Source organism: Gymnoscopelus microlampas, assembly GCF_963454915.1.
Source record: "Gymnoscopelus microlampas genome assembly, chromosome: 10".
Taxonomy (NCBI): Eukaryota; Metazoa; Chordata; class Actinopteri; order Myctophiformes; family Myctophidae; genus Gymnoscopelus; species Gymnoscopelus microlampas.
The window spans coordinates 18,965,677-18,982,038 of NC_139947.1; the positions used below are offsets into that span (position 1 = coordinate 18,965,677).

At 40.7% G+C, this 16,362-nt stretch overlaps 1 protein-coding gene across 1 annotated transcript; it reads right to left on the bottom strand.

Annotated features, from left to right (window-relative positions):
- Window positions 1-9,663: 9,663 nt before the first annotated feature.
- On the bottom strand, window positions 9,664-16,329 carry zgpat (zinc finger, CCCH-type with G patch domain). The gene is made up of 7 exons (XM_084070424.1): window positions 16,241-16,329; window positions 14,542-15,188; window positions 13,963-14,096; window positions 13,164-13,322; window positions 12,619-12,744; window positions 11,535-11,958; window positions 9,664-10,621 (listed from the first exon to the last, which is right to left on the bottom strand). Exons 2-7 carry the CDS (start codon window positions 15,144-15,146, stop codon window positions 10,486-10,488), a joined length of 1,584 nt encoding a protein of 527 aa, XP_083926550.1. The 5' UTR covers window positions 15,147-15,188; window positions 16,241-16,329; the 3' UTR covers window positions 9,664-10,485.
- Between the last annotated feature and the right edge of the window lie 33 nt (window positions 16,330-16,362).

Consider the following 16,362-nt stretch of genomic DNA (forward strand, 5'->3'; position numbering starts at 1 on the left):
GTCAATAGTGTACAATAATAATGGTTCAGAATGAACAATCACAGTTTTCAATACACCTGTTTTAGAGACGACCTGTTAGTTAAAGGCAGGGTAAGTGATTTTCTTTGGTAAAAATAAGTGTTAAATAGCTCTATATTGTGAGTACTCATTGCTGTAGAGTGTTTGTTCAACACAGGAGTCTCCAAGTCTCTCCAGGTCTTTAACAGAAAATGCATTTTCTGTTTCATCAGGATAGAGAACGTACAGATTAAACAAATGAAATTGGAAGTGATGACACAAAGAAATTAGCAGATAAAATGGAACACTATAAAAATTAAACTGATAAATGGGTATTCTTTCCTGATTGGCTGAAATGTTGTCACCAACCTGAAATTGTTGTTTCTGTTTATTAAAGAGCTGGAGAGACTGGGAGACCCCTGCTACTGAATAAACCCTTTTAAGCAATGATTACTATCAGAATATAGTGCTGTAACCTTTTAACAAAAAAGCTTTGTGTTTTAACCAAAAAATATCACTTACCCTACCTTTAATGAAACCTGACCAGCTCTGGTCCTGATGGCTGCATCCAATGACTGACACAGCCCTGGCTAGGCAACCCAGCCTGGTGGAGGTATTTGCCCCACACAGCGGCCCTTTTCTAGTTTGCTTGTGTGTGTGTGTGTGTGTGTGTGTGTGTGTGTGTGTGTGTGTGTGTGTGTGTGTGTGTGTGTGTGTGTGTGTGTGTGTGTGTGTGTGTGTCCACCGGCGCCACTCATTAGTTAGCAGGTTTCTTTTTTTTTCAACCCACGTCCCAAATTCATCCCACAATTAATTTACATCCTCCCAAAATCTAATTTTATCAGCCTGGGAAGACGGGAGGTCCTTCAGCTTGAGCCCTGTTTGTGAGTTGTGATATTTTAGTGTATTTCAACACAGACAGCTGTTAAACACATAGCCAACTCTAACTTCAAGTGGTCTTTTTTTCTTACTTGTTCATTGAAAACCACAGCCCACATTTCCAAGTGCCGTTATTTCTGTTGCAAAGCACCATGCCAGGGCCCATTATAAAATGATGAAAGAATGTTTGTGTAGACATTCGCACAAACAATAAGTCAGTCAAGATCCATGAAATAATTCAATCATTTGTCAAATTTGCAATTTAAAAAATCCTTAGTAACATTGTCAATTTCTTGGCAATTGACTCCCACCCACACCAAGTAAACAAGATTGGAAAAAAAAGAATCTTGAATAAAAATGGACTTTTGGCTTTTTAACAGTGTGGTTATGCATCCTCACACTCTGGGAGCCCCGCTCAGGAATGGAAGGCTTCCTCTGACAAGAGCTCTATTGAACGAGCCACGCAACACAAATACTCCTCTTTCATTCCTGTGGAGCAGAAAGGGCTCTAAATCTGTCTGAAGTCGTGTTTGCACCCAGCCTGCCTCCAGGTGGGACGCCTCTGACACAACCCACAAACTGTACCCAGGAAGAGCCACACACACACAGCCTTGTAGGTTCTACTGGGGAATCTACTGTGTGTGTGTGTGTGTGTGTGTGTGTGTGTGTGTGTGTGTGTGTGTGTGTGTGTGTGTGTGTGTGTGTGTGTGTGTGTGTGTGTGTGTGTGTGTGTGTGTGTGTGTGTGTGTGTGTGTGTGTCTGTGTGTGTGTGCAAAGATTTTACAAGATTTACAAATCTTGTAAAATTTTGATTATGACATGCCCAAAATAGGGACACATATTTTTATTATGTGTGTTTTTTAACGATCTCTTCCATCAACGAAAGGATTCCAAATAAGCCTATTGGCTTCTTCCTTTTCTTGCACAATAACTTGTTTCATTTTGATATGTATGTTTCCTTTTATTTTATATATACAGTGTGCTAATAAACTAAACTAAAGTAAACTAAAGTAAATGCCAGGTTGAAAGCGGTCGAGCTTTTGATAGTCATAGTGTAACACTCAACAGATCAAGTCCTTCACATACAGTATTATCAGTGGTTCTAGCTGCTTGGTTGAACTTTCACTGCGTGTTCAACGTTGTTCTTTCACGGTGACATTCTGCTGCTTGGCTGCCATGAGTCGTATTCGTTAGGCGAGCCAATGTGTCAGTGGCACGACTTTGTCTGTTGTTTGCTCGCTGGAAGAATGCCACTCAACGTATAGACTGACATTTATAGTCCGTTATTTGTTACAGGTCTTGCACTGTCCACTTCACACTAAATCTGAGCTCCTATTGTCCCTATTGTTAGTATGTACCGCATACCATGCATCTCTGTACCATGCTTGCAGGCTTAACCCACTTGAACCCTATAGCGTCCCTATTCTGGGGGGCGAACATTTGCCATAAGTAGCAGATCTACAAGCTCACAACGCGCCGCAACATGGCGCGCTGTGAGCTTGTAGATCTTCTATTTTCGGTGAAGAGATTTGATGTGGAGGGAAATACTAGCAGACCCAGTATAGAGCCCTGGGGGATCCTGGTCAGCTAAGTATATAGGGCAGGGGTCTTCAATGTTTTTCAGCCCAAGGACCCCTTAGCTGAGAAAGAGATGAAGCAGGGACCCCCACTACATGTTGCATAAAATTGTGACGCAGATTAAAGTTTTTTTGAATATAGATTTAATAGATACAGCTTCATGGACTTGTTTGACAGCACCGTCATCAGGGCTGGATTCATGTTAATGTATCCAACTCCTCGCAGCGTGAGGCGTTGTGAGCTTGTAGATCTGCTATTTTCGGCTAATATTCCCCTCAGAATAGGGATGCTAGGGTTCAAGTGATTAACGTAAAAAAGTTACAAAAATATCAGACAAAGATTTGTCGGCCCCCCTCTAGTAACTCTGAGGACCCCCTAAGGGTCCTGGACCCCCTGACCCCTGATACGTGGCTAGTGTCTGACCGTCTGTCTGTCTGTATGTACCATGCAGAGGCCTGATAGTGAGCTAATACCCATGCTCACAAATGATATGAATGATTCATATGCTGCCAGCGTGGTGTTGACATGGTTCAGAGGAATTAATATTTTAACCATTTAAGCCTGAATTATCCTTCATCGTACGATGGAGAAAATAACGGATCTACAGCTTGTAGTTCTGCTAATCTATAATGTTCAAGTTGTCTGTCTCTGTGAGTCTGTCTGTCTGTCTGTCTGTCTGTCTGTCTGTTTGTCTGTCTGTTTGTCTGTCTGTATGGACATGCCTGACACCACAGTACAGCCCATATATGACCAATATGGAGGTCCCTGATGTCGGTGTTGTTAGGTAACGGTTTCTGTTGTGAAAGCAGACCAGAGCTCCCTCTGAGAGAGAGGGGCGGGGGGGGGGGGGAGGGAGAGGGGGGGAGAAAGGGTGAGGTAGAGGGAGGGAGCATGTGAGGGAGATTGCAACAGAGAGGGAGAGAGAGAGGGAAGGGGAGAGTGGGTGGGGAGGGAGGGAGGGAGGGAGATTGTAACAGAGAGGGAGAGAGCGATAGGGAGAGAGGGAGGGAATGGGAGACAGAGAGAGGGAGACAGAGAACCGATTTCCCCGATGCAATAACCCGACTATTGGGTACCGGAACCTGGACATGTTGATTGGCGCGTTGAGCGACACATTGTCATTACAATGACCCCAACAACACTGTGCAAGCTGCTTATTTTCTCTATAATTTATTTTATTGAAAATATGTTTTAAAACATTGCCTATCATTCAGGCAAAATGTTTTAAACATGCCCCAAAATAGGGACACCAGGTTGAAAGTGGTCTTAACGTCTCTTTTGTTTGACTCAAGGGAAATGATGGGCTCATTGAGTCAAAATGCTTATTCCCTATTCCCCAACAACGGGATTAAAGTGTTTGTTGGTTTGACCTACACTATGTATCTTAAAGACTCAGTAGAAATGCAGGATCTGATGGGATGTAAGCTTGTCTGCTTAAGCTGTGCTGCTTCAGTCTATAATATATGGTCACTGCAACATGCAGCATGCATGCATGTTGCAGTGACCATATAGACTGAAGCAGCATGGCTTAAGAAGACAAGCTTACATCCCATGAGATGGTCACGTTCCTGCATTTCTACTGAGTCTTTAAGACACATATATTGATTCACCACCCATCCTTAGGTCACGCTGCAACGTATTGTGAGCTTGCAGATCTGTACACAACCAAATATAATTAAGGCATCAGCTGGTCAGCATGTGCATGCGCATATGCGTGTGCCTAATTGTGTGTGTGTGTGTGTGTGTGTGTGTGTGTGTGTGTGTGTGTGTGTGTGTGTGTGTGTGTGTGTGTGTGTGTGTGTGTGTGTGTGTGTGTGTGTGTGTGTGTGTGTGTGTGTGTGTGGTCCTGGATACTAAGGAGGCAATGCAACGGGTCAAGTGGGAGTGGTGCGCTCACGTGTTGGGAGGATTGTGATGACAAGGCTGTGTGTGTGTGTGTGGGGGTGTGTGTGTGTGTGTGTGTGTGTGTGTGTGTGTGTGTGTGTGTGTGTGTGTGTGTGTGTGAGAGAGAGAGAGAGAGAGAGAGAGAGAGATAAGCTGTTGGTATAGCCTAAGCTGTGAGACAGCAGAGTTACCTCCTACTTAAGCTATGGATGGTTGGAGCTGGCATAGAGCCACATATACAGCATGTAAACAGTAAAATCCTGAATGTTCATTTAAATGGACCTGGATAAATTAACCACTTAACCGCTTAAACTCTATGTATGTACTTTTATACATAGTCTGGCTATTTCCACAGAATGTTCGCCTATTATGCCATGCCCAGAATAGGGACGCTAGTAGGGTTAATCCAGCTAGACCCTGTTGTTTAACATACGAGGGTAATAGCTTTTTATTGATTGTTTGCAAACAGTACAGAAATACCTTACAAAGCTCTGCTAAACAGGTAACACAAAAAGGCTTTCACCTATAATGTCCACATGCCTAAAATAGGGACGTCAGGGAGGCTGAAACTGATTAACAGTCTTTTACAGTATAGGGAAGTTTACAGCTGCAGTCTTCACCTCCAAAAAGGCTGAAAATCAAGTTTATATCTAAATCAGATCGTCTGACTCCATTTACAGCATTTAACCCTATCCACACGTTTCCTAGGGCGTTGTGGGCATCACTTCCTGTCGATTTGATCAGGTATCAGGGATCAAATCGACAGGAAGTGATGCCCACAACGCCCTAGGAAACTTGTGGATAGCTTCACAAAATATCACAAAACAATAAGAATAGTGCAGTAATTAAACATGCATCAAAATACATAGAACGTGTTATTAAATCAAAGCAAATCATTCATATGTTGTAAAGATTACAGAAGTAAGTGCATTGAAATTTCAAGAGATTTCACTCTCATATAGTCCACTCTAAAGTGTGATAGTAGAGCAATTACATTCAAACGAGCTCGGTTCAAGGTTTTAAGTAAACATAGGCCTAATTAGAAACAAATCATTTGACTATCTGATACTGATCAAATACTCTATGTTCTGTACAAAAAAGCCACAGGTGTACATCGTGTATAACCTCTTAACTGCTGCTGTGTATAAAATGTAAAACAACCATTTCCAAACACATGTTTTGAAAGGATTTTTCATACCCTCCAGGAAGTCATTGGTTTCATTTCAGTACGGTATGCAAATCAACCTGCAGAGACTTGAAAACCTGCTTGAGATGGGTAATTCAACACAGTGAACTTCATGTCACCTCCATTTTTCTGTCAGTTATGTTATGGTAGCATTTTAATGTTGTATTTTAATGAGCGTGCAGATTGGTTTGACAAGTCCGGCTGAAAATAGTCCCTAGAGAAAAGATGGGTGGGTTTATTTATCAGCTGAAAGTTTTTTTTTTTAATTACATGAAATAAAATGTGTCCGCCTCCACTTCTTCCTCGGTTTTATTACAGGAAAACAAAACAATTAGATACAAATAAACTGTGGGCCCTGTACCCGAAGTAGTGAAAATAGCAGATCTACAAGCTCACAACGCGGCGCAAAAGCCGCTTGTGAGCTTGTAGATCTGCTATTTTCACTACTTATTAAACTTTTTTCTTTTTCATGAAATTCTTTTGAAAAATCATTGAATTTGTTTTTAATTCATGAAAAATGTTGATTTTTGTATTTTTTGTAATTTACTCGTGACCCATAACAGTGTGTTGGTGACCCACAATTGGGTCCCAACCCACTATTTGGGAACCAGTGATGTAAACAACCTGAAGGTGATGAGGAACTTTAGCATCACTATGACTATGAGTTATCCAATCAGCACTGCCTTGTTACAAAATGTGCCAGAGGCAAAACTAGTGTTGCCATGTCCGCTTATCATAAGCGACTTTGGGCTTGTTTTCTTAAAGTTGCTTGTAAATATTGGTCGTCTTGGGGCTTTTTTCTAAAGTGTAGTTGCTTATTTGGGCTTGCTTCACAATATATATATTTTTTTTTCAACCAGTAGTTCTCAAATATGTACATGTCATGGACCCCCAAATTAATGTATTTGTCCCAAACCAGTAACCAGTATAGGTTTAAAAGGTGCTCATAATGGCCTAGTGCTTCCTTTGGGCTTGTTTTCCTAGACCAGGTTGCTTATTTCTCTCACAATATCTGGCAACACTGGTCAAAGCAACTGTGTGACGATGTAGTAGAGTCTACACAACATCATCATACAGCTGTGACTTTGATGCCCCCACGTGGTGGTTCTCTGTTAACACACCGGCCACTAGGCGTTGCGTTGTGTTCTGTTCAGAGAAGGTCCAAATAAAATGATCATTACTGTTTACTTATTGGATAACAGACGTCGCATATTTGTGTTGTAACAAAAGACACGCATTCAGCCCCCCATTTTGCAGCTAAAACTTAAAAAATAATGTCGTCTGCATGCCATGCCACGCATGGACCATTGCAAACCCGTTGGGGATTTCTAGTGTAGCCTACATTAGCAAACGCTAATTTGAACCAGCTACTCAATTTAAATGGTGCATTGTAGACTAACAGTAACAACACGGCACATTTTACTGCAACACAATTTATATCCAGCCATACGCGTAGTTTGCTCATACAAAATACATTACATTGTCAATATTAAAACTAAACATACCTCGCCCACGGTACCGTCCGGTTCTATGGTGTAATGGTTAGCACTCTGGACTTTGAATCCAGCGATCCGAGTTCAAATCTCGGTAGGACCTCGTCCTTTTAAAATGTTCAACGTGAGATGATGAGGCCACAGCTCTTAATAAGTGTAATAACAATGTAGTAATAGACGTGCTAGATTGGAAACATGCCAACAGATGACATGGGCATATGCAGTGCTTTGTAACGTTGCCTTACAGCACAACAGCACAATACAACTGCTGACAGCCGCTTCCCATGTCAGATTACCACACTCTCCTCATCCCATTCAAGTTATCTAATCTAGGGTTAAAAGTAAACTTTGCCCAAATATGGAGATGGCTGATGTTTGGTACTGACCTTGTAAATGACTGATAGTAGTCATAGTAGGCTTACTAACCTCATAGATGACTGATGTCATGCACTGGCCACACTGTTTCAACATGTAGCCTACACAAAAGATATTTGTGCCTATTTCACCAATGCAATAACCCAGGCAATCTGCCAGTATAATTGATCAGAAAATCACCTACAAAGCATGTTTTCTGTTGCTAGTGAATGGTGTAAAAGTTTAAACTCAAAATCATTATTAGACATCTCAAATAATGCATTTTAGAATTCCATCAGTCCATAAATAAGTTCCAGTTTAGTTTTTGGGATTCACTTGAATTAGCTTAATTATCTTGGGTTCGACCAACTGTAGATTAACATGAACGTTGCTAAAGGCACTGCGGTACACAAATGAGCTGGTATACTCTGTCGAAAAACAGTGTCGTGACGCTCCCCAAGAACAGCTGATCTACAATCTCATAACGTGTCGCAATGCCGCTGTGCGACCCATTGAGCTTGGTAGAACTTCCAGTGATGACTCGACTCAGACGATTGCCAATTCAAATGGAGTTAGTGTGTTAAATCCAAGGGGCCAGCTTCCGAGTTGTAAATTGAGGCTATATAGGAAGAGACAGTCAGTTCATATGAATGGCCTGTAGTCTCGCTGTTTCACCGCTGCTGGTGTCAAAAGTAATTGAGCTCCATTCAAGCGGATGGGTTTTTGCCAAACTTTACACTTGATTTATTACATAAAACATTGTCACTAATACTATATGCTTCCAGTCGCTAGTTTAAAGTCTTTTTTAAATCACCATGATATGCGTTTTGGTAAATTATGGTCCCATTTATTTCTAAATTGATGATAAAGTAGGGTATGTTGCAGGAGGGGCATGGCTACCTTGTGATGATTTGATTGACAAGCTACACAACCAATAGCATTCATTCCCCACCCCTGCTATGGTCCCAACCAATAGGGCATGGCAGTTCCCGCCCACTTCCTGGTGCCGGAAGTAAATACTCAATGCATTTTTCCCATTGACTTTTCCAAAAATATTTATATCAATTAATTTAAGCCTAGAATCAAGCTATCCAGGATCCTGGTGAATCATGACCATAAAACGTTTGATTCTGTGAAAAAAACTTTTTTGAAAACGGCAAAACAAAGGGTATTTATTAAATATAGTATATCATATCATTAAATATAAAATGTAAAAAAATCACAGAAAAAAAGGTTTTATGGTCATGATTCACCAGGATCCTGGATGGCTTGATTCTAGGCTTAAATTAATTGATATAAATATTTTTGGAAAAGTCAATGGGAAAAATGCATTGAGTATTTACTTCCGGCACCAGGAAGTGGGCAGAACTGCGATGCCCTATAGCATTCATTTCCGAGTGCATAGGATATAGAAAGATGGCAGATTTGAAATAGTTGAAAAATAGGCTTCATTTACGATCTGTATAGTCTATGGGCATATAATGTTGTCCATACCTTGTACTGTCTATGGTTAAATCAAGAAAAGTTTAAGTTTGGTGCCCTGAATGCTGCATATATATTCATTATAATAAATGCAGCATTACATGAGGGAGGGGGCAGTGCTGGCCTATTATGTACTTATTTATACGGACCGTCTACTGTGCTTAATTCATATAGTTTACGCTGTGTTGTATGTGCTATGGCATACCGATGCCACAAATTCGCCTATGCGCAGACAAATGGACAAATTCTGCAGACACTGTGGCTTTAACCACCTGTGGTTGTAGATGGGCTATTTTCGGCAAAGACATTTAGTGTAGGCCTAGAGGGAGAAAATGAGCAGGCCAAGGATAGAGCCCTGGGGAACCATATAGGGTTTAAGTTTTTAAAGACACAAGGTATGAACTGGCAGGTGTGTGTGTGACTGTGAAGGTAAGGACATTACCTCAAAACATATCACAGTCGGAAAAAACATTGTATGTCCATATTGCAGCTTTTTCTTAAATCCTTAAACGTGTTTAAGAAAACGTGCTTTTATATATTGTGGAAAAAAAACAAAAAACAACTGAAACTTTTCACCTATAATTTCATACAGTATACTCAAAATAGCGATGTTTAAAATAAATATTTAACCTATGAAAAACAAGAGCTTGGGACTAAATAAGTACATTGGAACTCTTTTTCCACCCACAGCAATGATATATTGTTTAGAAATCAAAGGGAAAATTATGCTAAAACACTATTGAGAAATGTACGTGTACACAAATAGTGAAGTTACTGACATGTGTCAATGTTTAAAACAGTTCACAAACATTTCCTTGAACATTTATTAAAAACATTTAAGTGTAGGGGTGACAGTTAGTGCACAGACCACATGCTCCTTGAGTCTCTCTACACAAAGCAAATTTTCACAAAAAAAAAGAATAAATCATTAAAAGGTGGTGTAGTGTAATCTTTTAAAATAAGTGTTCAATTGCGCCATTTTCCGATAGAAATCATTGCTATAGCGTCTTTGTTCAGTAACAGTCAGCCCCCCCCCCCCCCCTCAAGCTTCAGCTTCCAACTTCATCTTAAGTAAACAGAACATTTTTTTTTCTATCCAGTCAGGAGAGAAAACTCATACAGCATACAGGATAAACTGAAATTGTAAGTATTGAAACAAAAAAAAAAGAGCAGACAAAATTGGAACACTCCTTGGTACCCCTTAAGCAGCTCTGACAGGGTATTGAGTATCTGTTGATCGGTCTCCCCAGTCCCACGATGATGGGCATGACCTTTTTTTGCGTGTTTTGGAACGCTAAGTAACTGATCAAAGTTTTATGTGTGTGATCTTAAAATGCATTTTCTGTTTACTAAAGATCTGGATAAACAATACACCCTATAGCAATGATTATGCAGAATATAGAGCTTTAACATTTTAACAAAATACTTTTTCTTATTTTTTTTACATATAATTTACACCACCCTTTACAAAGGATTCAGCTTGCAAGAAATAGTGCCGGTCCAGTCTCTGAAATCATACTGAAGGTACACATTATTGCGAGTGATGTTAATAATAAAAAATATACAAAACAACAATCAAACAATAGACACAAGATAAGTTGATTGCAGAGTTTGTGCTTGAGAACAGTATAGTCAAAAGGTCATTTTCTTGTGTGTGTCGGACTTCTTGTGCTCATTCTGGATGGAAGACTCATGGGCTTTTTGCTGTGCTAGTAAACCACGGGCTGCACACAGCTTCTCCTCCAGACGAGTGACCATAGATGCATCCCTGTGTAGAAACCACACAGAGGGATGAGAAACTCAAGAGAAACAAGTGTGAGTAAATGCCTTGTTGAGATGTTATTGAATATCGTCACTGTTGGGTGAAAACTGGAAACCTTAAAGGGTTAGTTCAGATTTTTTGAGTATTTTCTGTAGGAAATACTTACCATTAATGTAGTGGTTGCAAAGGTATTAATTGATTGCCCGAGTCCCGTGGTCAGAGTTATGGTCCGTTTCTGATAAATATGAATGTAGTTCCGGTAGATTAGTAGATTTGATGGGGGCCGCTCATTAAAAATAAATAAATTTAAAAAACTAGCGTCATTTGTATTGTTGACCCATTTCTACCATATAGAGCAGGTTTCGTTCAATTTCGACCCCTCTGTCACATGGTACTATTTTTTGTGTCATATATTTTGTGCGTGAGTAGGCTGCCGCGGCGCAGTGATTCTGGACACAAACATTAGTACCATGTGACAGAGGGGTCGAAATTGAACGAAACCTGCTCTATATGGTAGAAATGGGTCAACAATACAAATGACGTTAGTTTTTTTTTTTTTTTTTTTTTTAATGAGCGGCCCCCACCAAATCTACTAATCTACCGGAACTACTTCATATTTATCAGAAACGGACCATAACTCTGACCACGGGACTCGGGCAATCAATTAATACCTTTGCAACCACTACATTAATGGTAAGTATTTCCTACAGAAAATACTCAAAAAATCTGAACTAACCCTTTAAGTTCAAAACAGTTACTTTTCAGGAAATGGAAAAAAAAAATCTGTGCGTCAATAGATCCAATGTAGTTTAGTCACAAGCTCTTGGTCATACTTTTCATAGGTTAAATATTTATAAAACCCACAGACAGATTTAACCACTTTCACTTTAAAAATACAGTAAATTAAAACAGTACTGACCTCCCTGTTCGTCTACTCAGCGCCTCCATCAGCCCCTTGATCTCTTTCTCTGTCTGAGTGACCTTTTCAGCTGCCTTGAACAGTTTAACATTTAAGCTCCGCTTGATGCCCTTTCCTCCCTGGTAGGCATCCACCCCGGCCCGTGACGAGGCAGGACAGGGGCCTCCGCTGGCAGCCGACCCAGGATTAGTCCCCCCGTCTCCAAGTTTTTGGTTGAGGAAGTCAAAGACACTACTGCGCCCCCCTTTGTTGCGGGGTCTCGGCTTTCTCTTTCTTGCTTTGTGGCCCACTGTATCACCGTCTTTGGCTGCCCTGCTCCGAGTCCGTCTCTGGGTGAGCTCACTACACATGTCCAGAGACTGGCCTTTGGGCAAGACCATGGCTGTCACCGGTTCTAAGCGACCCTCTTGCGTCTTCCCCAAACCTGAGAAAACAAAAAGGAACAAGTTTGTTTATGAATGAGGCTCCAACCAGAGTCACTTGGATAGTTAAGTGGAATTAATATGTAGGACTTTGTCTTGGTTAAACTGGTGCAAAGATACACAACTTATTTCACACTTGGTTATACAGTTATGAATGAGACCACCTAAGATGATAATACCTATGTGCACCACGAAGGACCCTCAACTGAAGCTCCTACATTCAGAGCCATAATTCTGCTGGCTTCAAATATGAAAGGGGGCTTTAAATTCTATGTAAACCCCATTTAAGTTAAGCTTTTGTTATGAAGGGCTTGGCCACACTATACTAACAACATTATTTATAAAACATTAATTTTTATCAGCAGAACAACTATCCATAAAAGCTTTGTTAAAACGGGGATAAACCTTGAAGTGATTCCTACGCACATAAGTGCAGTGTAAAACATGACCAGAACCTGCACACATTATCAGCATCATTTGGCTCAACAGCAAATGCTGGATGTATTAATTTGCATGAGCCCACCTCAAACCATCTAGCATCCTTGATGGAGTCACCACAATTTGCCACATGGTGGCAGTCTGAACAGCCATCGGAAATGTAAGAATACAACATCTCTTGGATCAGTCTAACTGAAAATGTACATGTTCTTGCTCGTACTTACCTTTACCATACTCATAGCCCATTTTGAGCATAAGTTTGGAGCCGATGCCTCTGGTATGTGCCTCCCAGCCACCGAAATTAGAACTGCTTAAAGTTGCACTGGATTCTTCAGCAGTAGAGTCAAAAACTGTTGGGTAAGAGGGCTGAATATATTAGTGAATGGTTTGTGTCATAAATAAATGTTTGTAAAATGTACATACATATATTATAGCATACAATAAAGGTCCATACAGCAGTCATTTCTTTTTTATTTGGCAAATATACATTTTGCGCTGGGCTTAATACTAAGAAACACTTCTCATGGCCAGTGCCAGATGTAACTGCATTTATTATTTCCTCCCAAGAACATTTTACATCATCAGCTTCTATGCAAAATCTTATAGTCTGGGATTAAAAACTGTGACTTGCAGGTATGACACAAGAGTATTTTCAAAGACAAAGTTGTTTCAAAGTCTTCTAGTGTATGGTAGATGTGAGAGTGTGTCTAGTGTATGGTAGTCATAGGGTGTTAAAGGTTGCTGCGGCTGATAAAACAGTTACACCTACCTTTGGCATAAGCTACATCTCCGTCTGCAGAGTCATCAGAGTCAGAGGAGGAGATGGGGTCGTTTTCTCTCAGAGGAGGTATAATCCCATCAGCCTCAAGCACAGCATTTTTCAGCAGGGCTGAATCAAACTTCACCGTGTAGAAACCACTGTCAATCTCTACATGTGAATGAAGCAGGAAGCATTTGAATTATTTAAATACAGTTGCAGAACAGCAATCCAGTTTCCACTGCATAACAAGGACTAGAAAATGAACGGCTGGCGTGTTGATGAGGTGTTAAGCAGTAACATTGTTAGTGAAACTTATTATATTATAATATTAATATAGTTGTTGTTAACATATAGAGTGATACGAGGCTATATATAATCTGGGAAATCATAATATTGTGAGCATATTAGAGTAATGAACCAATGCAAATTATTTTCTGATTAATGTTGTAAAGTGTGAATGTTCTGAACTTATTAGGCCGTTGTAGCTGAAAGAACAAAGCATGCTTCTTCCTGTTTGGTCATTATATCCACATTAGTAATGATCTTGTAGGTAAATATCTATTGAAAGCACCATTGGTGCTTTCAAAAGGTCATTGATATAACATGACAATATTTGTCACATTATTGATATCAATGTATTGGGTGAATACACCCAATACATTGTTTTGTCCATATCGCCAAGCTTCTCGATCATTCAGTTAATCAAAAAAGTAAGACAGAATAATTGCTATGGACATAAATTGATAGTTGCAGCAGCCCTACAATCTGTCCATCAAATCACTGTGGAGTTGATTATCAGTGGAATAACCTGTTATTTTGGCTGGGTACCAGATGCCATCCTCATGACGGGCCAAGCAGGCTGAGCCATCTTGTAAGTTAGTTAGGTCCAACTCCAGGAAGTCTCTTAGTTCTAACACAGGGACCACCTCGCCGTGCGAGAACCTACAAAACATGAAAACACTATGATTGTGATCTACAACAAAATGGGAGACACACAAAAATTAATAATTATGATAATCATAAAAAAACACATCTAAACTTCAGAATGAACCACCACATGAACCCTAGCATCCCTTTTCTGGGGCGAAGATATGGCAGAATAGAACAGCAGATCTACAAGCTCACGGCGCATCGTGCAGCTTGCGCAGAGTGAGCTTCTAGATTGTTTGGGGGAGATAATTGGTGTTGAGGTAAAAGAAAAGCGTCCCTATGGTAGTATAGAGCCCTGGTGGGCCCCAGTAAACTAAATAGGGTTTAAGTGGTGAAGAATGGATAAGATTTGGCAAAGTAGTCTGGCAAACAATTCTTTAACTGTGGCTGTGCACCTATCTTTCAAAGATGCATTTGACAGCCATTTGAAAACAAAAACAAAGAACAAATACTGCACCTGCAATTATCCAGAAAACGGCATTTGTCCTCTAGAAAGTATGGACATGGTTTCATTGATTTCTGGGTGGGGTAGATGTACAGCACCCTCACTTGTGCCTCGTCCCCGTCCGGGGGCTCTGTCCCCACCACCATGGCATTGTGATACTCCAGTATACCCCACGGTGTCCGGTAGGGCGCCCTCACTTTGGTACCACTCATACTGTCCTCCTCCTCCTCCTCCTCCTCCTCCTCCTCCTCCTCCCCGTTCACATCCCCTCCCTCCCTCCCACTCCCTGTAGCATCTGAACCGTTCCCGGAAACATCCCCAAGCTCTGAGTAGAAGGCACTGTACTCTGGGTCCAAGCCGCCCGTAGGCATCGTGCCTGTGCCAGCCGATGCCCCTGCTTCAAGAAGTCCGCCGCTCTCAAGACTGGCTAGAAGTTGACTCTTTTTGACAGACACCAAGGAGGCTTCGGTGAGCCCTATGAGCTGACAAAGGTCCTCCTTCAGTTGGAGCAGGTCTGACTGTTGAGAAGGGTCTGTGCCTGCAGAGAGGACCATCTCCACCTGCTGCAGCTGGGCACTGTAGGCGGCAATGGCCGCCTCCAGTGTTGCTTCATCCATGACGTCACCCGGCCCCTGGACTGCTTTGTTAATGTTGAGTACCTGGAACCCAGAAAAAACATGACACACAACGATGTTTGAAGTCCACTTGAAACAACATGGAGAATCACAGTTGAAGATTGATTTGATGGGTGGATGTCATGATATTGAAGGTTGAAATTGGTTCGTTCAAAGCAAGCCTATGTACGCACATGTTTTTACAGGAAGAAAACATTTTCATAAAATAATACAAAGAAATGTAAATGTATTTATTTATTTGGCATAATTAGATACCCAGTATGACTGGGAATGTATCTAACACAAATTTTTTTTTTTGAATTTAATGCCGACATTTAAGAGCAATTCAGTTGCCTATAATCATAATGGTTTTGGAATAAATGGAAATGTCTTTCACATACATAGTCAAACTTTACTTGATTATTTCCATTTGTGATAATTTTATAGGTCTACTTCTACTCCACAGAACATACAAATGGAATCTGCACTCTACCTTGTGTGCATGTATTGGCTCATCCAAAGTGACGTTTCGAGCCTGTGCTCATCTTTACTTTCTCTCCCCACTACATCTCAGAGCCAAATAGTGTACAGCATGTACACACCACTGCATTTCCTTTAGTTACTAGTTACTTACACGTTTAGCTTATTAATACAAATTACTAAACACATAAACTAGTCAACCCAGAAAAGCAGCACATGCATTTAAATCAGCCCCACCTTTATCAGCTTCAACATTAAACTGATGAATACATGAATGCACTTTGTGAAATTAGCATAGTTTTACGTTTGGTATTGTCTGATTCCAATACTTTAGTACTTTTACTTAAGTAAAACCTCTATTTCTTCCACACCAATATAAGTTAGCAACATAACATATAATTAGGTTAAATAACCTCAGTTAATTGAACACATTGTTACAGTGACACAAGGTGGATGCTGTAACTGTTGATGTTGACGTTCTAAAGAAGGGCTACTCTGTCGCTTGGAACACATTTATGGATCTGTTCTTTTCAGCAAGCGACACCGTCGTACTAAGCACACATTGGGCTTCATGGCCGTTGTCATTAACTAAACATAACCATATTAATAAAACCAACCTCTGATCATTCTATGATTTCCACCCGTCCTCCCGACCCGTCTGTCCATGGCAGGAAACTCAAGCGTTTTTCAAGAGGACAGTTCAGTTCAGCCTAGGAGCTGCTGCTGCTGACTGAGCAGG